The sequence below is a fragment of the Megalops cyprinoides genome, chromosome 16, assembly GCF_013368585.1.
Source record: "Megalops cyprinoides isolate fMegCyp1 chromosome 16, fMegCyp1.pri, whole genome shotgun sequence".
In the NCBI taxonomy this organism is placed as follows: Eukaryota; Metazoa; Chordata; class Actinopteri; order Elopiformes; family Megalopidae; genus Megalops; species Megalops cyprinoides.
This window is the reverse complement of record NC_050598.1, coordinates 5993460-6019203: the sequence shown is the minus strand read 5'-3', so window position 1 is coordinate 6019203 and position 25744 is coordinate 5993460. Positions and strand designations below refer to the sequence as shown.

At 48.5% G+C, this 25744-nt stretch overlaps 1 protein-coding gene across 3 annotated transcripts in view; it reads right to left on the bottom strand.

Annotated features, from left to right (window-relative positions):
- The window catches only part of chd3 (chromodomain helicase DNA binding protein 3), a 38305-nt gene extending 13238 nt beyond the window's left edge, over positions 1-25067 (bottom strand). For 2 of the 3 annotated variants that reach the window (XM_036547567.1, XM_036547565.1), the window contains exons 1-35: positions 24701-25067; positions 22233-22369; positions 21577-21753; positions 21070-21194; positions 20122-20360; positions 19530-19657; positions 19070-19199; positions 18531-18706; positions 17890-18156; positions 17586-17789; positions 17166-17383; positions 16501-16632; positions 16137-16233; positions 15694-15885; positions 15070-15270; positions 14612-14749; positions 13591-13712; positions 13014-13187; positions 12087-12228; positions 10459-10590; positions 9996-10113; positions 9717-9841; positions 9193-9424; positions 8434-8603; positions 7699-7876; positions 5493-5579; positions 4979-5064; positions 4617-4750; positions 4200-4344; positions 3514-3676; positions 2896-3047; positions 2088-2319; positions 1522-1626; positions 1066-1197; positions 337-445 (exon numbers count right to left, since the gene is read on the bottom strand). In XM_036547567.1, coding sequence (XP_036403460.1) covers positions 337-445; positions 1066-1197; positions 1522-1626; positions 2088-2319; positions 2896-3047; positions 3514-3676; positions 4200-4344; positions 4617-4750; positions 4979-5064; positions 5493-5579; positions 7699-7876; positions 8434-8603; positions 9193-9424; positions 9717-9841; positions 9996-10113; positions 10459-10590; positions 12087-12228; positions 13014-13187; positions 13591-13712; positions 14612-14749; positions 15070-15270; positions 15694-15885; positions 16137-16233; positions 16501-16632; positions 17166-17383; positions 17586-17789; positions 17890-18156; positions 18531-18706; positions 19070-19199; positions 19530-19657; positions 20122-20360; positions 21070-21194; positions 21577-21753; positions 22233-22369; positions 24701-24866 — 5465 coding nt within the window. In that variant the 5' untranslated portion in view covers positions 24867-25067. The remainder of the gene's footprint in view (positions 1-336; positions 446-1065; positions 1198-1521; positions 1627-2087; positions 2320-2895; positions 3048-3513; positions 3677-4199; positions 4345-4616; positions 4751-4978; positions 5065-5492; positions 5580-7698; positions 7877-8433; positions 8604-9192; positions 9425-9716; positions 9842-9995; positions 10114-10458; positions 10591-12086; positions 12229-13013; positions 13188-13590; positions 13713-14611; positions 14750-15069; positions 15271-15693; positions 15886-16136; positions 16234-16500; positions 16633-17165; positions 17384-17585; positions 17790-17889; positions 18157-18530; positions 18707-19069; positions 19200-19529; positions 19658-20121; positions 20361-21069; positions 21195-21576; positions 21754-22232; positions 22370-24700) is intronic. The other variant, XM_036547566.1, reaches the window with a different exon arrangement.
- Positions 25068-25744: the final 677 nt, after the last annotated feature.

The window sequence follows — 25744 nt, the reverse complement described above, 5'->3', positions numbered from 1 at the left end:
CGATGATCAGGATTTTGATTGTCCTTCCATCCCTCTTTATAAAATCTCACTCTGTCCCTGTCTGGGGGATAAATTCCCCTGGTTCTGACTGGTCTGTACATTGAGAGGCCAAACTTCGAATTTCACTCTGAATTAACTAAACTTCAATTCAAGCCCAAACGTAAACACGGTGTAGCACGGTCAGAAAGGTAGAGTGGGTTCCGAACAGAGGCCTGCAATAAAATCCACATCAAGTTTAAGAGAGGTGCGTGGCCCTCGCCAGTGAAGAGGCTGCCGCGATCCGCGACGGCCAGTAGGAGGGGCCGATGTACACAGGGAGACGGTCGACAAGGATACAGCACGATGCCCGCGAGGAGCCAGAAGTCGTGCCGCCGGTGCCAGATCTCGTTCATCTTCCCCGAGGAGATGGCCGCCCGCTCCTCGTTCTGCCAAAGCGTGTGCAGCTCTGCGGGGAGCGCAGACACAATATTATAAAACGACCCTGAGTCACCTCTGACTGCAGACATGCAAGGGCTCATTATCATTATTCATACACTGAATCACCACAGTCCCACTTTATAAACAACCCAAGATGCTCCAGTTCCCTACGAGCACTGGACCGCCAGGAGGTGATAGGTAAATGGAGGGAGGAGAACATTCCAGTAAGGCACCCCATGTTCTCCTACAAGGATTACCATATTCAATGCTGGGGGCAGATTACAGAGAGGCAAGAAGAGCTGGGAAAAAAAACTGCAATCCACATGGTTTCTAAGCAAGTATCTGTGAGTCAGCTTTTAATGACGACAGACACATCAGAACTAACAGCGCCTGAGGCCTTTCGTCTAAAATAGAAGAATAAAAAAGGGGAACAAATTACAATCTAGCACAGTGCTGATTGTTGCAATGTGTTACCTCAGCAATGGTGGGTGGGGGGGGGGGGTGGTTGTAAATTGGTGGCACTTATACAGTAGACATTACGGTAATGACCAGGATGAGGCCTGGCTGTCTGTTTCCTGCTCCCCTGCAGCCCTCGGGATGGGGACTGGCTCGCCGAGCGAGGGGGGGAGCGTTTGCACTGGCACGCACCCGTGAAGCCCCCATCCGCGATGTTGAACATGAAGCGCGGGCGCTCGCTCTTTCCGTTGCCCCTGGCGACTTCCTCCTTCGGCCCCTTGCCATCCTTCCCAGCGTCCTTTTCACCTTTCACTTCCTCTGCACCTGGGAGATAGACACGGCGTAAGATGCACCGTGACTGACCACAGAACCGGCCTTCCGGAATTCCCATGAGGCTGGTTTATTCCGTAATGTCCAACAGATGCATCTGATATAAGAGTCTCGTGTAACTGTTTGTACTGGATGAGCCCTAAGTGCTAAATCTGGTTTTAAAGTGATCTGGTATCAGGAACAGTCCACTTGTACCATGGGTTGACAAGCATGTCTGAAATAAAAGATAACAATGAATAACCATTCAGACATTGAAGTGTTCGGTGTGAGTAGATTCCTGGGTGACGGACAGAGAGAGTGAATGATGTTATGAGTCACCTTTCGTGGCCTCCGAGGGCTGGCTCTCCAGCTTGTCCTTGCTGTCCGTCGTTTCTGAGGGTGCAGTGGCTTCCTCCGTCTTCTCCTCCTCTACCTTCTCCGCCTCTGCAACAACAGCCAGAGAATTCAGTTCACCTGCCTTTCTTGAGTGACAGTGGGGAGACCCACTGAGATTTCTAGAATTGTTCAGTCGCCGCCCATCACTGATGCAACGTGCACTTAGTTGCATTGTGTGACTTTGAAGCACATGTCACAGACACTGATACAAAAGTAGACGGTTGTATAATGGCATTCCAAGTGATATTCCACAAACAAATGAAAGACAATTAAGTTGAATCATGAGCCTGACTCCATTTTGTCCTAGTGGCATCCCGGTATGTGTCCTGCTATGTCAAACCTGAGATGGAAAGTGGATTGTCATACTTTAACTTGGCTGTGACTTTGGTAAAGACCTGGTGGCACCTGGAGTTCTGGACTTGCTCTGGAGGTGACCTAAGCCAGCTACAACGGAAACTTAGGCGAACACTGTTGGCCCTCTGCTGCTTCATCACAAAGAGGCAGGGTACCTTGCTTCTCATCTTTGACAGCGGGGGACGCTGTGTTGGGGGTGGACTGTGCTATCTCTGCGGCAGGCTCCTGCTCCGCGCTCTCCTCCTCCGCCTTCTTGTCGTCGGACGGGGCTGGCGGCGCGTCGGTGGTGCTCTTCTGCTCCTCCTCCATCGCTGCCGCTCCCTCCTCCAGTTCAGCCTTTTCACTGGGAGGCGGGTCCTGCGTCGCTTCCTTTGCTGTGATTGGAGGCTGAGAGGAGAGAGGGACACGGGATTGGACCGTGACAACGCAGTCATTGACGGGAAAGAGAAACGTGAATGGCTGAACTCTAGGGTAGACTACTCACGTTTGTCATGTAGCTACACTCTGGTATGTATGAATATGGCATACAGATTAACAGCAAATTTTTTAAACAAAAAAGATTCACAATTAAAAAATCAACAGAACAGGTCTTTCAAAATCTGATGAACAAGGCTCAACTGAACATTCTGCAATGTGAACAGGACATTGCAAGAATAAGTTCGCTCAAATCGATTGATTTTTTCCACAGGGAAGAAATTCACAGATTTTACACATTTTATGTGTGTTCTTTTGTTCATTGACCATGCGCTTCACCATTTTGCCATTTGAATTAATCATTAAACACTGTTATTGTTATATACTTCATATTGACAAATGTATCCACACTGAAGTTTTGTGCACTGTTAACTGAGTCTAGTTTCATCTGCTCTTCCAGCTCTCCAGTTTTCCTCTCTAGGCCTAAACCCTGTGACCACCCAGTCCCAGGCGGTCAGTGCCACACATCAGGTGGATTTCAGTTCTTACTTCAGCAGTGTCGGCTGTTTCGCCACCCTCCTTCTCTTTCTCCTTCTCCTTCTCTTTCTCCCTCTCTTTCTCCGGCTCTGGTGGGCTCTCTCCCTCCTCCCTTTCTCCCTCCTTCCCGTTTTTCTCCGGTTTGTCGGGGGGTGACGGGGTGGCTGCAGACAGAGCCGGTCAGTGAGAGGGTCAGACACTGGCACTCCTGATACAGAACGCTCTCACAACATTTCTGTAACATTACAGCAAGGTGCTGACACTGCTGCGATGTTGCAGCAATGATGTGAGAAAGGAGCTAATGTGTTAGCAGCTAATGTGTTAGCAGGATCCTCTAAGCATGGTTTTAGGTACTGGGTAGTGTATGAGGTGCCTGAGCACCCCCTGCTGGAGATGTGTGATGTGTACAATTTCACTGCATATGTTTATGGGAGTATGTGTGTGTGTGTGTGTGTGTATGCGTGCATGTGTGTATGTTTCTCTTGACATGTGTTTGTGATTGAGTGAGCATATGTAAGACTGTTCTTGCAGGTGTGTTTATGTGTGTCTGTATGTGAAAGTTTGCTTTTGCATGTGTATGTGTGTGTGTGCACGTGTGTGTATGTGTGCATGTGTGGGGCTGCAGTGTACCTGGTTTTGAGGTACAGGGGGTGTTGTTGCAGCTGGGCTCAGGGGTGGGAGTGGCAGTCTTGACAGGGGAAGAGGCCCGGGATGATTTCTTGGAGTCTATGGTGATCTCTGGCTTCAACTCTGGCATGCTCCACTTCCCATTGATGTGCTCAAACTCCTGGACCTGTGTGACATCATCACACATCATCAGTGCACAAGGCACAATCAAGAAACACATTGTGCAACTGAATGTCAGCTATGCTAAGACTGAAAATTCCAAAAGGTGCTGATGGGAAATGAAGTCCTGAGATGAAAAATGCAGAGTAGCCAATCACTAAACCTGAAAAGGCAGGTATGCTAATCTGTGAATAATGCAACAATTGTATATCAGAGACACTTTGCTAGTGACTCTCAGTAGGGTAATCAGTGTTTCAAATTGTTTTTACTGCCTAGCCAATGTACTTGTCTTTGAAAAACATATTCAGTACGAATATTTATTGAAAATCATACAGTATTGAGTTGTTGCAAACAGAACAAATTCCATGCCTTATGCATTAATGACATCTTAGCTCTGCTCCAACACGTCAGTTACGCAAACCCTAACCCTAATAGCTAATGGAAGGAAATGTTTAAAATGCCCATATATCCTCCTGCTAATATCACCTGGATCTTTGCCATTCCCTACCCCATGACCTTTGAACTCTGACCTTCTTCTTGACCAAGGACATGACCCCGATCCTGGTGAGCACTGGCTGCCGGCAGAGCCCCTCCCTCGGCACCCCATCGGCAAACGTCTCTGAGCCGTCTGCCACCGGCTCACACAGATGGCGCATGAAGAGAGAGACGTACGCCCTGAGAGAGAGGGAGAAAAGAAGGGAGAAAGAGAGCGAGAGAACAAGAAAGAACTTCAGTTTAATTGAACTGACACAAAGAAAACTGGCTGTGTAACCACTGTAACCTGTGAGAAGGTGAGAGAATATCTCCCCATTCGGAACAGCTCCTCCCTAAAACTCCTTAACCGGTTTTCACTTCTGCCTAACATACAGAGGGTAGAACACCTCTTCCTCCCTCCTCTACATCTACACCTCTCCTCCACCCCCCATCCCCCTCCTCCTTTCCCTTACTTGAACTCTTTCTCTGTCTTGCCCCGGAGATCCCGGACGAGCCACTGACAGGAGAAGGCGTCTTGGGCAGGCATGCCCCACCGCATCACTGCGTTCAGGAAGGCCTTGCGCTGACGAGTGTTAAAGCCCAGGACCTTGAAAAAAGATGGAGTGAGAGACGGAGAGACAGACAGTAAAACAGACAGAGAAATTAGCCCAAGCTCAGAATTAACACCACCTAAAATCTTCTTCCCACGTTCACACATTCACTACAGCACATCACAACCCTACACATAGTGTTGTTAAAACCTTAAAATGAAGTAAGTTCAGCAACGCTGAATGGTATTGTGTGATGGTCAGAGATGGAGATAAAAAAACAGTACCTCAATGTTACCCCCCACTCTGGCCAGCAGGGGTGGCAGCGGCTTGTCCTTCTCGTTTCTCAGCTGCCGCCGTGACTGCCTGCGACCTGTAGGAGGCAGGGGAGACAAGGTCAGTCACCTGGAACCTGCCCCCAGCGGCCAATCCACCCAGACCCTCTTTTTACAGGCGGTCTCATCATCTAGAATCCCCCCTTTGTGTCTGACATGGCTCTGTCAGTCTTAGAGTAAATGTAATGTGTTACATTGGTAATGTGTTCCTACAATACACTTAACTTTTTCAGGAAGGTGAACAGGCTCTGAAATAGCCAAGCATGTCCCACACTTTTTATTGTGAGCTGCTTTCTAACAATGAACACTGCCCTCACAACGAACATCTTAAATGTCTAACTCTTTTCTCCTACTGTAGAATAAGTCGTCCACTGCAGGTCTGACTCATGGGATTGAGGCTCTGGTCTGGCCATCACAGCAGCGGGGTGGCGGCCCTGCAGGCGGTCGCAATCACACACTGACTCACCCTCTGGCCTCTCGTCGAAGTCCTCGTCTTCCTCCTCTGAGCCCACCGAGTACTCTGACTGGTTATCTGAAACATCAGCATGCCAGTCTGAAACAGCACATAGTGCACCGTCAATAGGCTAGGCCCCCTGGGCTACACTGCCCTCAGCTAAGCTACGGCATCTGCTGCGCACCACTGTGTCAAAATGCGCAAAAATTTTCATATGAAAAAAAATCCATCTGCGTTTAATGTTCTAGAACAGCAATGCAGCCCAAATGGAAACAACTGCCAGCACATGGAAAGGAAAATATGACAGAACATGGGAGGAGAAAGAAAAAAGACAATGTGAGAGGGGGAGAGCTCTGCTCCGGGATTCCTGGCGGCACAGGAAAGACTCCAAGATGGCAGGACAAAATGGCCGTCGCGCTGTCACACTGGCCTGGCTGATGTGTGAACTGGCACCCTCGGCTCCCCAGATTATGCAATATGGCAGTTTCTTTGACCCCAAAGGTGGGATGCTGGGACAGCTGACTGTGGCGGGCTAAGGGTGCAAGGGACGTGGAGTCTGATCGGTCTGTTGCAGCCTACAGGCAACATGGTAGTAAATGCAAGTGATGGTGAACATATGACGTCACCTAACATCTAGTGATTTGACTGAGTAAAGCTGTGTACCACTCTTGTCTGTTAAAATAAACTCTGTCTAATTTCCCCCAGCCGGTGTCTGCCCACTGTGACGTGGATTGCACTGGCTGGGTCGTCAGATTCTTGGACAGAGGAAAAAGTTAGCTGAATGTGGTATCCTAGCACTGATGGGGTAAAATAAAAACAATGACAAAAAAAGCACACAGACTCATACAGTCACGCCGGCTCCTCAACAGCTCTAACCACAGAACACCGCGGGTCAGGTGATGTCACACGTCTACCATCACATGGGGTTGAGGCTAACTGCTTCAGCACATGTAGGAGAGGCAGTGGGAGAGTGCAGGCCCAGATCACATGACACGTGATCACATGAGTGACAGCAGCCAGAGGGGCGGCACCCTGTGCGGGCAGGTTCTGGGAGAGGGGAGACTCGGGACAGCCTGCTTTCAGGAAGACAAAATCAGCAGAGGCCTTCTGTCACATGGATGAGGAGTTCACACAGTCCACACTGAACTGAAACACATGTTCGAAATGAAAGGGTGGGATCTCAGATAGGGACACCACATCACAGTGGAAGCACACAGCCTGCTAGCAGAGAAATAAATGGGTGTGTTATTCACAATCAGACAAACAGAGACCCCCAGCTGGGCTGCTGTGGCAGTCACAGGTACGAACGCTGGAGTCTGAGGGCTTCAGATGCGTTCCCATCAGAAACATGGTGGAGAAACACATACACACACAATGAAACAATCAAATCCAGGCTAGTGATGCTGTCAGCGCCTTAGCTATTCCCAGACTCACAGCCATTGCTAACTAAACCCCCCACAAAGAGTGTGACCATGTAGTACCACACAGCCAATTATGTGTGTGGTCTTGGTCTCCATGTGTGTAAACTGTGACTATAGCAGTGGCCAAATACTACAGCTGGGGTCTGTGGATGTATTACATGTACTTTTCTGTCTGGATGTTGCATCTGAGACTTGCATCAGTCTGTATCCATTCCTGTTTGCTAGCTCATATGGATTAGTGGTTATATAAATACAATATCTCTATCCCTCTCAATCTCCTTTCAACTGATCATTCTTTCTTTGTCTCGCTCCCCTCTTTATCTACAGTATACATCTAAATCTCTGTTGCCTGATGACTCTCCATCTGTTCTTTCTCGCTCTCTCCCTTCATGATCCACTACCCCTCTCTTTCTCCCACTCCTCCCCCTTTCCCTGTCTCATTTCCACTCCCCTCCTTTTCTGTTATTGCTCTATGCCTTCCACTTTCCCTTTCTCTTCCTTACTCTCAATCCCTCTCTTTGTCCCACTCCCCCTCTCTCATGCCCTCTTTGTCTCGATTATTCCTCTTTCTCTCCCTTCTGTCCCCTAATCCCTCCTACTCCCCCCTTCTCTCTCTCTCTCTCTCTGTCTCAGGTATGTGTCTGTCTCTCCCTCTCTCTCAGGTGTGTGCCTCTCTCTCTCTCTCAGGTCTCTCTCTCTCAGGTATGTGTGTCTCTCTCTCTCTCAGGTTTCTCTCTCTCAGGTCTCTCTCTCTCTCCCTCCCTCTCTCCGTGTTTCCCTCTCTTTCAGGTGAGTACCTTGGTCCTCCTGCGCAGCGTCGTTGTAGTTGACCTGCTTGCGGACCCGCTTGCCCTTGCCCAGGTTACGGGCCAGGTCCTCCTGCTGCTGCTCGTAGTGGTGCCTCAGCAGCTTCTCCCAGTAGTCTGGGTCCACGTTCTCCTCCTGCTTAATGATCTCCCTCTCGATCTCCTCAATCTACGTGTACACACACACACACACACACACACACACACATACACACGCATGCACACAAAGGACAAAATTTAGTACAGGGGCATCAAAGCCCTTTGAAAACACAAAGCCTGATAAAATAGTACAAACTGTAAAGCTACTTATCTTAAAAATAAACTGTATATTCACCATGTTAAAGAAATATGAGTACATTTTATGTGCCCATATTGTAAATATGAAACTTTATAAGTATATTTTAAGTCTATATATAGTTTTGCTTGCTTTGATAAGCACAAAGAATGTGCAAATGTACAGGTACTTGCATCAACGAATATCAAATACCACCGGGTACAGCTAATGTCCTTCTCTGCTTTTCCCACCATACAGTGCCTGCTTGAAAAGAGGGTTATACCCCTCCCTCTTCCAGCGCTCTCTTCGTCAACACTGCTCCACGTCTCCTTACCTTCCTTTTTCCTCCTGACCTCCATCTATTATCCCTTCTTCCCTCTCTCCATCCTTCCCCATGTACCAGGGGCTCAGGGACTCTCCCGCTGAGCTACTTCTCCCCTTCCCTCTCTCACCTTGTCCTCCTCCCGCACCATGTACTGGGCCACCTTGAAGGAGCTCAGGTACTCGTTCATGTTCTGCATGTCCGAGTCATCGGTGGCGTCCTGGCTGCGGTCCAGCAGCCTCTCGATGGCCGTGTTGTCGTAGTGGATCACGCTGCTGTCCTCGTCCTTATTGTCCCCGGCTGTGACGGATGGACGGATGGACGGGGGGGGGGGGGGGGGGGGTGGGGGACATGACAATGGGAATGGTGGAGATACAAAGGAAGACAGCGACATATAGTAAGGAAAGGAGTTAAGGCTTTTATAGGTGTATGATAGACATGCTTCGATTGACCCTGCAGCTGTCCCTGTATTTAACTGCAGTGATAATTCTCCTTATTCTTACTCCTCTCTTTTGCATGGTCTTATCCCTGAGCTTCAACTTAAACTCTCCTGTCCCTAAATCCTTTCATGCACCTTTCCCCAACACTTGCTCCTACTCTACACCTTTCCCTCAACACTCCTCCTGCTCTACACCTCTCCCCAACCATTCTTATAACCTGAACCTTCTATTTCTCCCAGACCTTTCCTCTTGCTCCTATTTCTTAGCATCTTCCTCTTCTCCCTAATCAGTCCTCTCTCTCTCCTCCGCCTCTCCCCAACTCTTTTTCCATCTCTTCCCCCAAACCCCTACTCCATCTCCCCTCTCTAACCTTTCCTCTCTTCCTCCTCCTGCTACCAAGTCACTCTCCTCTTCCCCACCGTTCACTCTCTCCTCTACCTCTCCCTCACCTTCGATCTCATCCTTGAAGAGCTCCTCGGTTCCGAACTTGAGGATGTCGTCCAGCTCCTGTTTGGTCATGGACCCGGCCTTGGAGCCCAGCCCCGGCCGCACCACCAGGTGGGTCAGCATCATCTTGCGCTTGGCCACCTGCGTGATCCTCTCCTCCACCGAGGCCCGCGTCACAAAGCGGTAGATCATCACCTTGTTGGCCTGGCCAATGCGGTGGGCGCGGCTGAAGGCCTGGGAGATGGAGCAAGGGAGGGAGTGCAGGGAGGAGAAGAAAAAGAGAGGAAGGAATTAGGGAGAGGTGGAGGAAGAGGCAAAAGAGGATAAGAGACAAAATGAAACGGTTGCCTTTTAACTCCAACGGGTCTTGATTTTCACCGAATTTCAAAACCAGCCAACTGCACATATCTATCAGCCACAGCCACAGAGATGAATGTGCCCAATAAACATGGAAAGTAAGAAGCATTTACTGCATTGACAGGCACACAGATGGATGGATGGACAGACAGACAGACGGAAAGAGTACCTGTATGTCATTGTGTGGGTTCCAGTCTGAGTCAAAGATGATGACTGTGTCAGCAGTGGCCAGATTAATGCCCAGGCCGCCAGCCCTCGTTGACAGCAGGAAACAGAACTGACATGCGCCAGGAGCTAAGAGGCAGAATGAGGGAGTTTGGGGAGGGTGTTACTAATATAACAGAGGATACCCCTTTTCTCATAGTCTTGACTTGATTTCCCTTGGATGTTGCAAACCTTCTATGAATAAGCCCATGGACAGGGTGAGGGGAAACGCTGCGTCTCTTACCGTTGAACCTGTCGATGGCCTCCTGCCGCAGGGCCCCTGTGATGCCCCCGTCGATTCGCTCATACTTGTAGCCCTCAAAGTCCAGGAAGTCCTCCAGCAGGTCCAGCATCTTAGTCATCTGAGGGGAGAAAAGGGGAGGAGTCACCAGGAGGGGGAGGGGCAGTTAGGGAGGTGAGAGGCAGTTAAGAGGGGAGGGGCTAAGTTTAACCCTACTGTTTAAACTGTGGTTTAAACTTTAAACCCACTGTTCTAGGTGGCAACGTTAGAACACACAACAAGGTGAACATTTTTCATGTGGACTAAACGACTATATTTAGCTTCATTATGCTCAGTAAGTCTGACAGGGTATCAGTGCATTACCAGAACCTCCAGTCACTTCTTGATATGTTTTTCTCTTCTTAGTATGTCTGACACTTTCTGCTGAACCCAGTGCTTTCCCACTGGCGACTGTGTCGCTTGTTACCTGGGAGAAGACCAGGACTCGATGGCCCTGTTCCTTCAGCTTCCTCAGCATCTTCTGCAGCAGGAGCAGCTTTCCGGAGGCCTTGGTCAGCCCAGTGCCCTCATATGCCCCACTCGGCGTCTTAGGGGCCTCCTGCAGGTCACACATGCAAAACACAGGCAAACGCACACTGGTGTTAGTGTCAGGACACTGAAAACACAGGCAAATGCACACTGGTGTTAGCGTCAGGACACTGAAAACACTGGCAAACACACACTGGTGTTAGCGTCAGGACACTGAAAACACAGGCAAACGCACACTGGTGTTAGCGTCAGGACACTGAAAACACTGGCAAACGCACACTGGTGTTAGCGTCAGGACACTGAAAACACTGGCAAACGCACACTAGTGTTAGCGTCAGGACACCAGGACAGCATACTGGTATTACTGTTAGAGTGGGGACAATGAAACCACTTCCCACGACACTGCAGGTTTGAGTGTGAATAATCACAGTAATAAGCTTGAGGTTGCTCTTTGCTTTTTTGTTGACTTTGAGTGTTCAGTTTGCTCTCTGAGAGACTGTTGCACTGCTCTGGTCCATAACCTTTCAGGACCGCTGAAGGTGGGGATATTCCTAACAGCACTGCACTGATAGCACTGCCTAATGTGATGTGACCTTCAGATAAGCTTGTTATCGAAATATGTGTGTTTCCTTTCAACCGGATGCCTCTGAAGTAAATGGCATTGATGGCAATTCATTTAAAGTACTTCTTCAAATACATTATTTGTTCATTTACAACAACTTTGGTTTGATATAAACTATATGAATACACAATTTGTCAAGTCCTTCCCCTTATTACGACTTCTATCACAACCTGCATTAGAAAGAGAATGTGTCATTGTCTGCCTAGGTACCACCACAGAAGGCAATCTCTGGACCAAAATCAGCAACGTTGTCATCTGTGATTAATTTGCAAGAATAATAACATGGACTGTCTCTTGTCCTTGTGCAGTCTAATAACAGCACAGTTTGTTCATAATGTAGCATTCAGTGACAATTTAGATTTACTTTTTTGATTTGTATTGTTTCAACAAAACACCACGATGTGATGCAACCAAATTCTCGCTCCCACAGGACAGCTGTTTGGCTGGGTAATACACAGCCACCCTCTGCCAGGACTGAAGCAAAGCCCTGCGGTTTGACTGCTGAGGTTTGAATGGCATCCAGCTGATTAGTCTGGTGGTGACAGCAATCATGACTGCATTGTCTGCGGTGGACCAAATGACCGCCCTTTTGTACACACAGTAGTGAATTGGACGCAATGCAGATTGGGAAACTGAGAGTAGACCAGCGTGTTTATTTTCTGAGCACAACTCTCCAGCACCGCCTACAGGACTGCCATGGCGAGTGGATTTTTCCATGAACGATTTCTTTCCCACCATCCCTCCACCCTCACCATAGCCAGGAACAGGTAGACATAGCTACAATGTCAGCAACAGGATAACAAGGGGGGAGACACCATGACAGGGATCGGGCAATGGTTGTAACCATGGAAGCTACAGTGAACAAGCATGGGGGTAGTTACCATGGCAGCCACGGGCCTCAGCAGGGGTACTAGATATGGCAAACAAATAGGGGGGGTAGTTACCATGGCAGCCACAGGGAAAAGGTAGGGGTGGTTGCAGCACTTTTTGAGGTCCATCATGATGTTGAGCAAGGACACCTGGTTCCCCCCGCCCTTGGAGTTGAGTGCTTCAAAGTTCCGTGTCAAGATGTACTTGTAGTACTTCCTGTTAAGACACACACAGACACAGGGAAGAAAACTCCAGTTAACAGCTGCACTGTAGTGCTCCTCCATGTAAGTGCAAACAACGGCCGAAAGCATTCTGGGAGGGGGACGGTGGGAGGCTTCCTTTCTATTCTCCTGGAGGTGCAGATCCAGGCTCTCTGATTTCAGAGCAACCTGAGTCACTCCCATTCTGAAACATTAATGAATCTAGTCAGGGATCCACCACAGAGGTCCATGTCTAACAGAGACCTCTGTCGCCCAAACACTGAACATTCGAAACTCAAAACACTCTGCAGTTGAAAAAAATTCTCCACTCTTATAAAGTAACCTGATAATTAATTAAGTACAGTCTCACTTGGGAGCATGTCAACAGCGCGCAGGTACGTTCAAGTTATATTTATTGCAGAGCTCTGTATTTATTCCCCAGCACCAAATCCCAGTGGAAACCTATGGATGCACCAATGTCCTCATTTTCTTTCACTCCCATTCTGCCCCACATTCTTGCACTTCAAAATCGTTAATGACAACATGGAAATCTCCATCAGATTTTAAATGGGGACCTCAGCCTCTCCTGTGTGCATTCTATGTTATGGCCAGATATTCAGCCGTTGTGTTCCTTCCATTTGGTTCTCGATCTTGACCCTTCAAGAATGCTCTTAAGGAGCCAGCAAAACAGAGTATTTGTAGCTTCAACAATGGCAGACACAGACTTTCAGTGTGAAGCACACAGAGCTGAATATCTGGTCAGTGTGTAAAACATCTGCGTCTCTGCTCAGCGCTCCTCACTTCTGCATGGGGCTGAGCTCCACGCGGACGATCAGCTCCGTCTTGGCCGGCATGTTCTTGAAGACATCGGCCTTCAGCCTCCTGAGCATGTGCGGCCCCAGCAGGTCGTGGAGCTTTTTGATCTGGTCCTCCTTGGAGATGTCTGCAAACTCCTCTAGGAAGCCCTCCAGATTACTGCGGGTGGGGACAAGGAGAGAGAGAGAGGAGGAGGGGGGAGAAGGGGAGGGGGCAAGAGGAGAATAGGGAGGTGGAAGAAAAGAGGGAGAGGATGAAGCGGAGGAGAGGGAGAGCCATGATGACAAACATTCATGTACAGTAGTGATGATTTACGATACAAAACTATGTGGTGCGAGTTACATTTGGAGAAAGCATTTGTGACTTATGTTTGTGTGCGTGCCTGGGTATGCTCATGAGACTGATGTGTGTGTATGTGTGTGGCATACATATGGTGTGCATGTGAGTGATGTATATTTATGAATGTGTGTTGCTGTAGGACTGATGTGTCCATATGTCTGTGATGTAAATGGCGTGTAGGAGTTATAAACATCTCCATGTGTGTGTCTGTGTGAGGTCCTACTTGAAGCGGTTGGGTGTGAGGAAGTTGAGCAGGTGGAAGAGTTCCTCCAGGTTGTTCTGCAGGGGGGTGCCTGTCAGTAGCAGCTTGTGATCGATCTTGTAGTCATTCAGCCTCCTGAAGAACTGACACGCAGAGAAAGAAAGAGAGAGAGAGAGAGAGACGGAGAGACAGGGAGAGGTAAGACCCAGCCACTCTCATACAGGTACACAACGTGAATAAGAGGAAAAGACAGGGAGGATGAGACATAACACACAGCCACTGTCACACAGACACATAGTGTGAGCGAGAGCAAGAAAGAGAGAGAGGGAAAGGTAAGACCCAGTCACACTCACACAGACACACAGTGACAGAAAAGGAGAAAGTGAGAGGGACGCATAACACACAGTCACCCCACAAAAGTACACAGTGTGAGTGAGAAACAGATGGACTGGTAAGGCCAAGCAACTCTCACACAGGTAGACAGAAACACAGTGAGAGAGAGAGGGAGGGATAAGCCACAACCAGTTCCACACAGATACACATATACACAACCTGCCCACATTCATAAAAATATTTTTACTTTTTATCCCTTTTTATCTCTTTGGAATCAGTACATTACGCTGATTCTTCAAATCTACCCACACTGTTGTAAAATGAAGCCAATTTGTTCTGCTGCTGCAGACATTCAAACCCAGGCTACAGGGCTCAGCCTGCAGCCAGAGTGAGTGCCTTGCTGACCGTGCGACTCTGGATATCAACCGGATCAGAGAAATCACATATGCTGCCAAGACAAAATTCATATTTGCCTTTGTGTGCAGAGAGTTTTTACAACAGTTGGTTTCCCCTTGTAATACTTGCTGAAGATCATTGAACAGCCATAACTCCAAAAGACAACACAGGACAGTCGGCAGTTTGTTACACAGCCACTGGTGTGTCTGCCTCTGACAACGAAACTGAACAGCAGGTGATAACAAAATGTGCTGATGATAACACAAAAGGCACCAAAAAGGTGTACAGATGTTCACACTCATACAAAAGGTACCTTTGACTGGTTGTTCTTGAGGCGGTGGGCCTCGTCTACCACCAGGCAAGCCCAGTCGATGGATTTGAGGGCCGTCTGATCGATGGTCACCAGCTCGTAGGAGGTCAGGAGCACATGGAATTTTATGGGCGCCTCCCTCTGGACAGGAAAGGAACAGCAAAAGCAACAGAAAGGGAGGAGGAGGTAGGGAGAATGTGGTGGTGAGAGGGTGGATACACAGAGATAGTCACTTAGAGAAGAATCCAGGCTAGACATGTCCAAATAACAAACACTGTTGAGATACATTTTACTGTTTTTCTCCTTTGTTCGTTCAGCCCAGACAGAAGGGTCCTTCATAAATTCCTCAGTGTTGTTTTACACTGATTAAGTTAAAAAAGAGTGTTATTATATGCAGTCATTTTCCCAGCTCTCTTTCTTTGTCCCTCCGCTCCCCCTCTCCTCCTCTCCCCTCCCCTCACCCGCAGTTTGAAGGCCTTCTTCCCGCCCTTGACGGCCGAGTCGTCGAAGGACAGCTCGTTCTCGCGGATGATGGCTCGGCTGTCCTTGTCCCCGGTGTAGGTGACCACGTAGAAGTCGGGCGCCCACATCTCGAACTCGCGCTCCCAGTTGATGATGGTGGAGAGCGGGGCGCTCACCAGGAACGGGCCCTTAGTGTGACCCTGTGGGAGGAGAGACAGCCTATTGGAATACCAGTACCATTATGACGAGTCAGTCTGACTGACAATTAGTCAGTGTAGTGAGTCACTGAGGCTGAGAATCAGTCACTGCAGGGAATCAGTCTCAGAGTACCTGAGTTAGTGCAATAAATCAGCATGTCTGAGAATCAGTCACTCCAATGAATCAGTGAATCTGAGCGTGTCATTCATTGCAATGAGCTGGGCAGTCTGTGTATCAGTCAGTGCAGAAAGTATGAGTCAGCGCGGTGTCCATGTTTCTCACTGCTGCCAACTGCGGTCACTTCAGGGACATAGTGCATTCATCGGTTCAGCACGTGTTTGTCCATGTGCCAGCCAGTTCCTGCACCCACACACATCACAGCTGTTGAACCAATCGGTCCAACGCCCCAGGCCTCCCGCCCCTACCTCCTTGAAGAGGGAGTAGAGGAAGACGATGGTCTGGATGGTCTTGCCCAGGCCCATCTCGTCGGCCAGGATGGTGTCTGTGCCCTGTGCCCAGGAGAAGCGCAGCCAGTTGAGCCCCTCCAGCTGGTAGAGGTGCAGGGTGCCCCCCGTCACAGAGACGAACTCCGGCTGCTCCTCGTACTTCACCGTGGGCTGCAGGGTGAGGGAGGGGCAAGAGGGAGAGACACAGTGATGCACAGGAACCATGACCATCTAGCAAACATGACAAGTGAGTCTTAACTGAAGAGGTATGAGCACTGCAGAAAACCAATGAGGTCTGCCCTGTACAGAACAGGACAATGAGGTCTGCGCTGTATAGAACAGGCCAATTAGATCTTCAGGATATGGAAAAGACTGGTGAGGACTGTGAAAGAACAAACCATTGCCCATCAGTGCAGACTCACATCATTGACAGGAGAGCTGGGAGGCTCATCGCCGTCCTCCTTCCTCATGCTCCTCATCTTCCTCGGCTTGTCTGGGTCCTCCTTCATCACCTCGTCTCTGACAGATACAGCATACACACCTCTGTCACACTGATGAGAACTCTTATAAACATACGCACACACAGGCTGCTTACATGTGTTGCACTGATACACATGACACACATCTACTATAATCTGCTATAGAAACTCAACCACCCATAATAAGACCTACACGCTGTTTGCTGAAGACCAAAAGGTCTCACTGATACATTACCCTGACCACAAAACAACAGCCAACAAACTCCCTGTACCCCCTCACCAATCCACACACACACACACTCGATACCTGTGTCTCCAGTAGTTGGTCTTGTGGGTACTGAAGTCAGGGATGTCCAGGTCATCCCTCTCCCAGGTGCACTGGTCATATGTCAGGTCTCTCCACTTGACAAGGTAATGGTAGTTGCCCTTCTTATCCACACTGTCCAACACACACACACACGCAAACACACAGAGATTGTTTATCCGCCACAGTGAACATCAACTCATTTGCTAGCCAAACCAATTAACCAGTCAAATTAGCCAAACCAATTAACTTAACAGTTAGCCAAAGCATCTAGCCAGTCAACTGATCCAAAGCAATTAATGAACTAGGTAGCCAATACAATTAACCAATCAAACTGCTGCCTGAACTGCATTCCATCACCAATGGTGAGTGCAAAAGTTCATCCACAATGTCCGTATATCTGACACACACACGCGCGTACACACACACACACACACACACACACACACACTACATTACATTATATTACATGCATTTAAAAGACACTTATCCAGAGCGATTTCCAGAACAATAGAACATACAATAAGTGTATCCATTCCAGTTGAATGAGTAACACTGTATGACCAGGCTAACAATACTCCCAGACCACTGAGTGTGAACATAACACTATTCAAGCCCTACCACACACACGCGCGCGCACACACTCACACACACACACACACACACACCTGTGGTTGATGATACGGTGTATCATCATCCACTCGGGCTTGATGCCGTAGCGGTAGAACTTCTCCTCCATGGCAGCATACTGCGGGTCCTTGGCTCGCCTCTTCTCACTCTTCCCCCCGTCCTCCTCCCCCCCTGAACCGTAGTCCAGGCTGGGCGGCTCGTCCATGTCCGTCTTGCGCTGGTAGTTCCGGAACATGACCGAGTGGAAGATCTCCAGCTGTGGCAGTTGGACAGGAACGGGGGAATGAAGCATGAAAGCTTGAGGCATGAAGCATGCTTAAAACAGGGCTAACCTTTCCTCTGTGTCAAAAACTCATGAAACCTCCCAACCTTCTTAGACCCTGAGTCTCCCCATCCTCTGCGCAACCCTCTTTTAATCCCATCTTTCCTCAGTCTCCACCCCTCTCCGCAGCCCTCACCTGTAACTCAGTGATCCAGGTGCAGTGCCAGTAGGACTGGCCAGCCAACTTGACGAAGAACTCCCTCTCCGGACGGCCTTTCATGGGAGGCGGAGGGGGTGCGTCGGGGTCGGCGTCGGGGGCCGGGGGCACGGGAACAGGGGGAGGGGGCTCGCCCCAGCGCCAGTGCAGGATCTTCTGCACCCTCCCTTTGATTGGAGGGCACTGCGGGGATGACAAGACACACAAAGGCCAGAGAATTAAACACCCCGAAGGGCATCCCCCCCCCCTCCCCACCGTATTGGCCAGCACAGCTGTTACTAACCGTGCAGCGCGGGCATAGCCACTCCCCATTGGGTATCTCAGGCAGGGGCGGGTTGAGGCAGTGGATGTGATAGGAGGAGGGGCAGGAGTCGCAGCAGAGCAGCTCCCCGCCGTCCTTGCACACGCGGCAGAACTCCATGTGGTCGTCCTCCTCCTCCTCGCCGCCCGCGCCCCCGCCCCCGAGTTCCGCCCCGCCCCCATCCTCGCACTCCTCCTCGTAATCTTCAAAGTCCTCCTCCTTCGCCTCCCACTGGATCCCCTCCTTCTCCTGTGGGGTAAAAACACGAGAAACAACTGCCATGGAAACCACATGGAAACGCCACACTGCAGAGCGCTGAAGGAAATGGGGCCGTTACCGCAATATAAAATGTCGGCAGGAAATCCATTTTATCTCATCTAATCTGGCTTCTGGTCTGAACTGCATGACGGAGGAGATATCAGACAATCCCCATACAGTAAGGGCATTTACAGAGCAGTAAATTATTTTCCCTCTAATGGCAATTTATTAGGCTGATAGGGGAAGTTTATATGGCTACAGTGGCAGTTTCTTGGACTTGGGGGGGGGCTGTTAATTAGGATACAGGGGCAGTTTTTCAGGGTTTGTGGAAGCTTCTCTGGCAGCAGGGGCAGCTGGTCACTCACGCAGTGGGGGCAGCTCCACTTGCCCTCGGGGGCCTTCTCCAGCTCGGGCTCCAGGCACACCAGGTGGTAGGCCCGGGGGCAGGTGTCACACAGGATGATCTCGCCGCCCTGCTGGCACACCTCGCAGTAGTCCTGGTGGTCCGTCTCGTAGCCGTCCCCTTCCTCATCTCCCAACACTGCACGTGGAGAGGGGCAGGGACAGTGAGGGATGAGGATGACAGAGGAAAGGAGAGATGGGCAAGAAGGGAGGGAATGTGGAACATAGTATATCCAGGTTAAGTTACAGTGGACCTTATTCAATTTCTTTATGAAGTGACTTGCTCAGAACGAACATCTCAAAACAAACAGCTGACAATGATGAACATCTGAACTGGGAAACGTGCAGGGAAAGACAGAACAAGAACAACAGCAGAAGATGGACAGGCTGTGGGAGGGAGAGAGAGAAAGGAAAAGAGAGTGAGAAAGGGAGGGAAAGCGATAGGGAGGGAGAGAGGAGGAGGGAGAGGAAGGGAGACAGAGCTATGAAGGGAGTGCCTCACTTTTCTTCTTCTTCTTGGCTGGACGGCCTCTCTTGTTCTTCTTGACGCGCCCAGAGCTGTCGGAGCGGACGGAGGAGCTGTGAACGCTGGAGTCCTCCTGCTCTGAGTCATCGTCATCCAAGTCCTCACTCTGAGGAAGAGAGAGGTGTTCAGAGTCATGCACACTCACACACATGCGCATACACGCTCATATGCACACTCACGCTCACACGTATACGCAGTCATATACACACTCATTCACACACTCGTATACACATTCCTATATACACTCATACACACATTAATATACACACTCATACACACCCTCACATACACACTCATACACACACATATACCTACTCATACTCACGCTCCTACTGGATACACACACACATTCACATTTTTACATATTCAGGCACACTCACATATATCTTTACTCATACATAGACTCATACACACACACACACACACACACACTCACAGAGCTGCTCTTCTTCCTCTTGTTTCCCAGCACCCCCAGTTTAATGCGCAGTGGGGCCATCTTCTTCCCTTTGGGCTTCTTCTTGTCCATGACCCGGGGGCTCTTACTGCGCTTCTTATACCCCGGGCCTGGAGGGGAAGAGGAGGATGAGGATGAGGAAGAGGAAAGCAAAGACTGTTAAACCTAAAAGGAAGAAGGACGTGGACTCTTGGACTCCTCTATTTACAAAACAGCTCTGATCTAAAAAGGAAACAAGTAAAAGCTCATCGGCATTAGTTGACTTCATAGCCTTTTCACTCCAACATCTGTCTGTTTTTAAGGCTTGTTCCCCCTTTATGAAAATCTAATTTGGAATCACTAATTTTATACTAAGCCCCTCTCAATCCGGCAATCCAGCAATTTCTTTTACGGCTGTGTACTGCTAGTCATCATTGGCGGATGATCAAACCCAGGCCACAGAGCTCAGCTTGCACTCAGGGCAAATGCCTTAACCACTGATCTACTCAGGAGCCTCGCCTGCCCTCCTATTCATGTTCCTCTCATGAGATGTTTTTTGATATATGACATGTCCGCTACCCCCACCCCGACTCACCTTTGCCCTCTTTGGTCTTGGCCTTGCGGAGTGGGGGCGGCTGGGGCGGCGGCTCGGGGGCGGCGGCTGTCGCGGAGACCTGCTCGGCGACGGCGGCGGCGGCAGCGGCAGCGGCAGCTGCCACGGCGGCGGCGGAGCCCTTGAACGGGTTGTTGGAGCTGAACTCGCGCCACTTGGCCCCCAAGATAGTCATCATCTTGGACATGGGGATTTTGGGGTTTTTCTTGGCAATCATGGGCCTGTGGAGAGGAGAGGAGAAGGGGGGCGGTCAGCTGCTGGGAAACGGCCGATACGCTTACTCAACAGATTTATCCGCTTTTCTTCTTTGGTGTTGGTCTTGGCACGCCGCGGGACAGCAGAGAGAACTTGACGCCGGGCTTCGTCATTAACATTTACCGAGGGTTCGGTTTTCACACGCACGAGTCGGGAAAGGGGACAATAAGCAGAAACAATCTTTCCCGCTGAATCTACACCCACCAATAATCTCACATATCTGCCAGGCCCATCGGCTCTTCCAGGGCAAACCCTGTTGCAGAGTGTGCCGTGGTATCCAGACTGGGAAGAATGTTACAGCCTGAGCCAGTTTTAACTGCAGTCCTTGACAGCTTGGGTGTTTGAATGCTACAAATGGGAAGGTGAAATCTGTGTCTGAGTAGCTTGTTCAGTTATGCTTTTCCTGATTTCCGTGAGGCTTTATGAAATGGAAAAAACCCTGGGGGGATGCCAGTCTACCACAGTGCACATACCCCTTATTCATCTCTCCACTGCTGAGCAGGGAGTCACTAGGTTACATTTTTTTGAGAGGTAGTGAACCCCCAGCTTTCTCGGCTCACAGTGTACCATCTAACCAAAAGGACACTGAACTGGTAATAGATAATGCACTTAGGACGTTAGCCAATTTCTCCTGACCTCGGATCAGTCAGGTGCCCCTTCTCCCTCTTGCAGTACCTCATGAACTGGCTGAAGGCTTTGTAGTTGGTCAGCGTGCGGTAGTCTTCCTCTGTAAAGGTGTGATCCACATCCTCCAGCCCCCAGTCCCGCGCAAGCTGGGCTGATGTCTTCTGTTCCACCGGCTAGAAAGGGAGGCAGGGTCAGAAAGCACACCAACGGCTAATCAGCGAGCCCCGTTTGATAAGGTCAAAAGCCAGGCCTTCCAATGAAATCATCATCCAGCACTCCATTAAATTGTGTTACCTCACTGGTGATCATGGTGGACTATATTTTATGGAGTGCTGTATATTTTATAATAAGAAGAACAGAACAGGGGTTCTACAATATAAAAATACATAACAATGCCAAACCGTGTATCACCCCCTTATTTCCTATTTACATGAACTAGAAATAAACACCAGCTGATATTCAGCCATTCAGCTCTCTTCTTTCTCATGTTATGAGAAAGAAGAGAGGGGGCGTAAAAGTGCAGAACAGCTAACCCTGTGGCAGAACCCCCTTTACCTTGGCCGTCTCCTCCTGGTTGCTCTCCCCATCCTCTTTTTTCTTCCGCTTGGTCTTCTTCTCCTTCTTCTCTTTGTGCTTCTTCCTCTTCTTCTTCCCCCCAGCGCCGAAATCGCTGGCCCCGCTGTCTGAGTTCTCGCCATACTCCCTCTCTGAGTCCCTCTCTATGTCGCTTTCCTGAGAGAGGCAGAGGGAGGGAGAGAGGCATTGAGAGAGAGACAGGGAGAGATTGAGGGAAAAAAAGAAACAGAAAGGAGACATGGAGAGGGAGAGTGAGAAAGAGGGAGAAAAAGAGAGACCAGGACAGGAAGAGGGAGAAAGAGAGAGAACGGCAGAGGGAGGGAGACGTGGAGAAAGAAAGAAAGAGGGAGAAAATGGAGAAAGAAAGAAAGAGAGGAAGACAAGAAGGAGAGGGAGCAAGAGAAAGAAAAAGAGAGATGGACAGCGAAAGGGAGAAAGAAACAGAGCAAGAGAGAAAGTAAGACAGAGATGGACAGGAGAAGAGAGCGGCAGATTAAGTGGATTTTACAAAAAATAAAACTGTGAACACGAGTGAATGACATGCTGTACTGCAACTAGTTAACTGCAGAGAGCGCTCAGAAGAGCAGGAACACTGACCATGAGGGAAAGACACACTCTCAGAGCCGCACACTCACCATCTTTTTGCGCTTGTGTGATTTGGGTGTCTTTCCATCTTTGTCTTTCTTTTTCGTCTCCTTCTTCTTCTTGGGGCCCCGTTTCTTCTTTCCCAGCCCATCTCTGTCCGATGCCTCTCCCCCATCCTCACAGTCATCTGAATTGGGCAGGGAGGCACAGGAGCAAGTCTAGTTACCCTCAAGCCATACTGACACTGACACTGACACTGCTGTTATCCGTTTAATCTGTTCCAAATGCAAAGCACAATAACCCAGCATTCATGACTGCACATACACACTCACACACTGCTAGCTCGCTATTGTTAACACCCCATGCATTATTGTCAATGAATTGCCTTTGCTGAGCCCTCTGACCCTTGAAGAACTGCCAGACCAGCTCAGATAATATGTATCAATCACTCTTTATTGGTTTCTCATGACTTGAAGCATGCAAAAGAAAAAAAAACTGCCAATTTGACAGATAGATAGATAGATAGATAGATGGATAGATAGATGCTAACAAACATTGGCTTAAAACCCAAATATCAAAATTCTTGGTGTACAAAATAAGTATGCATGCATTTCTTCTCCTACAGCATGTAAAGGATGCCATATCACTTATTGCCAGAAAAACAACAGTATGGGCAACACGTTTAAATATACACAACACAATATATTTACTCTGACAATGACCAGTTTGAGGATATGTAATTGACTATTAGTTCTCAACAGCAACAATTAATTAATATTTATACAACAAATTTTAATCAAAACAAAAGAAAGGCAAACAATAAATAAATAAACCATATTTATGATATTCGAAACAGTAACTCAGAAGAATAGAAGCAGTTTCTAGAAAAAGATAAGGTGGTATCAGTTCTTCTTCATTGAAATCCAGATGTTCTGCTTCGGCTTTGTTTTTTTTTCCCACGCAAACACAGGCTCCTCTTCACACTTAAACCAACCAAAAACGCCCTCAAAACCAAAAATTCTTTGTACGCGGTGGAAACCGCACTTGGTGCAGTAGTTGGGATGTTGCTGTCTTGCTTTGTTGGTACTGTAACGCACAGTTCTCGTCCGGGCAAGGTCCTTGCATTTTTACACTCAGCTGCTAAGCGCAGCCAGAGGCGGCAGCAGCACGCACTCTGGGTTCGGGGATTCTGAGGCCGCGAGCGAAGCAACGCGATGAACTGAAACGACTCCCTCCCACTGTTAATTCCCACACCTGCGTCGCGACCCCCAGACTAACCTCTTGTTCGGGCCTCTGGGGGTGCGGGGAGAACACGGATACACGCTGACAGATTTGCGGCGTTGCTTTCAACATATTTACATACGAAAAAAACCAACAAGGCCACTGTAAATAGCCTTATATGCAGTGTTTTGCGCATTCTTATAAATACGCGCTCCGATTAATAAACGCATGCATTACCGCTCAAACCCCCCTAATACACGTGCAATGTCTGTTCTAAATTATGCTCACATGACTTTATTCCAATGGTTTAATTCATCCAAATAAATAGTATCGATGTCTTAAAAGGACACCAAGTTCTCTCTTACTATGGATACAGATATATAACAAGAATTAATAATTTACATTATGCATAAAATATTTCAGTTATACTGTCTGGGGCTGTGATATTTGTAAGGGTGGTAATTCAGCTGTGTATTTAATGGATACAGTCTGTAATTGCATGGGCCTCAGTCGTTTTAGTAAGGTTGCAGCATCTTGCTGCATCCCCTGTCCTTTGCAAGACAATCGGATATCCCCCAAATCCGATCTTTCATCGAATTGTTCAGTCACATATCCACTCGAGGGACGTTCGTCACGAACTCGAGAGAGAGGGAAAAGCTGCATAACAAACTGCACATTCGTCCACTTGTGGTCAAGCTGTGGCCACACGCAGCTGAGTGTCCTTTTCTGAACCGTCCCTGTCAGTGGGACAGTGGGTAGGGTCAAGTTTATTTACAGTCTGTCACACGGGCTCTCATTCAATCAAATGTGACCCTCGCGCTCAAGCTCCATCATGCGCCACTCTTCCATCAAACACCACATATTCTATAGAGAAAACACTGAGAATGGGGAGACTCCATGTTGTCTGTAAAAGACCTGAGCATATCGTGAAATGCAACATATTTATATTTGAATTAACCTTTATTGTAGTTGACAAATATTTGTTCATATATGAGAAGGGAGTAATAACGAGGATGGTCTGTTTAACTGATGGCCATACTTGAGGAAAAATTAAACGTGAAAAGTTCTGAGTTTGGCTAAAGTTGTCTTTCAACTCCTATAATGCACTAAAAGCTTGTCGTGTAACAGCAGCTAACGGGAACAAAACATAACAGTACACGGCGGCACATAACAAAGGTGTCTTTCAAAATGTTTCCTTCTCGCTTTTTTAAATTTTGGCGTATGTGTCTGTGTTTAAAGCTAACGTTTCTATTTTGTATGCGCGCTCCCGAGTCTTTAGCCACAGTCCGTACTGTACCTGGCGCGGCTCGTGCTGCAGTTTCTCTAGGCGCCGCCGGCGAGTTTATGTCGCTTGCGTTCTCGTCTAGGTCTCCGTCGTCTTCTTCTTCTTCATCAAAATCTCCTCCCTCGGAATTAACCACCATGCCCTCATCTTCCTCACAGGCGCGTAGAGGAGAGGACATTATATTCCTGTCACCGACCCCGTGCGCGAAAACAAGAAATGTATTTCTCCCGTATTATGATTTTTTTAATATTCAAATCGACACACAAAAAAGTGGGGGACGTTTTGGAATATTTTACACTACAAGGCAGAGAAACAAAGATGGCCGCCCTTATATTTATTTTTTAACAACCCCCCCAATAAGAAAAAATCCCCTTACATAAAAAATGGCTGACTATATTATTTCAGAACGCCCCCCCCCCCCTCCTCCTCCTTTCTCTCTCTCTCTCTCTCTCTCTCCTCTCCCCTCCCTCCTCAAAAATATTCACATTGTTACAAGAAAAGGGGTGTTTAGCTGGGTGCAAACTACATTGTTACATGTTTATTTTTTTTCTTCGACTTGTCTCGGAAGCCAGGCTTTCCTGGTTACTGTCGTTCTGTCGAGAGTTGTCGTAACAACTCCCGCTTTCCGCACTGCAGAGCGCTACACAAATCTAACAAATATGGCTACCTTAATATTCTTAAAGGCCCCCACCGTAGTATAAAATTATTTTGGTGCGGGGGGGATTGTGTGCCGGGGAGGGACGTTCAGAGGGGGGCCGGGGGAATCTGCAGCGGCCATGCCCAGACTTGCATCAGATTTCTTTGCTTAAAAATTAACTACTTAATACCAGTGGAAGAAGAAAAAAAATGTGGTTACTTATCATAAGCGGTGTTTTTTTTTCTCTTTTTCACTTTCTTGAACAAGAGAAATAGCTTTCAAAAGACGCAAACTCGCCTTTAATGATAGAGAAGAAATAAGCACAAGAGAATTAAAACTTTAACTGTATTGCACCATTCCATAAAAGTGGAGTACATCTGGGCATCCTAACGTTCTAACAGTGTTGAAACGTTGCCGTA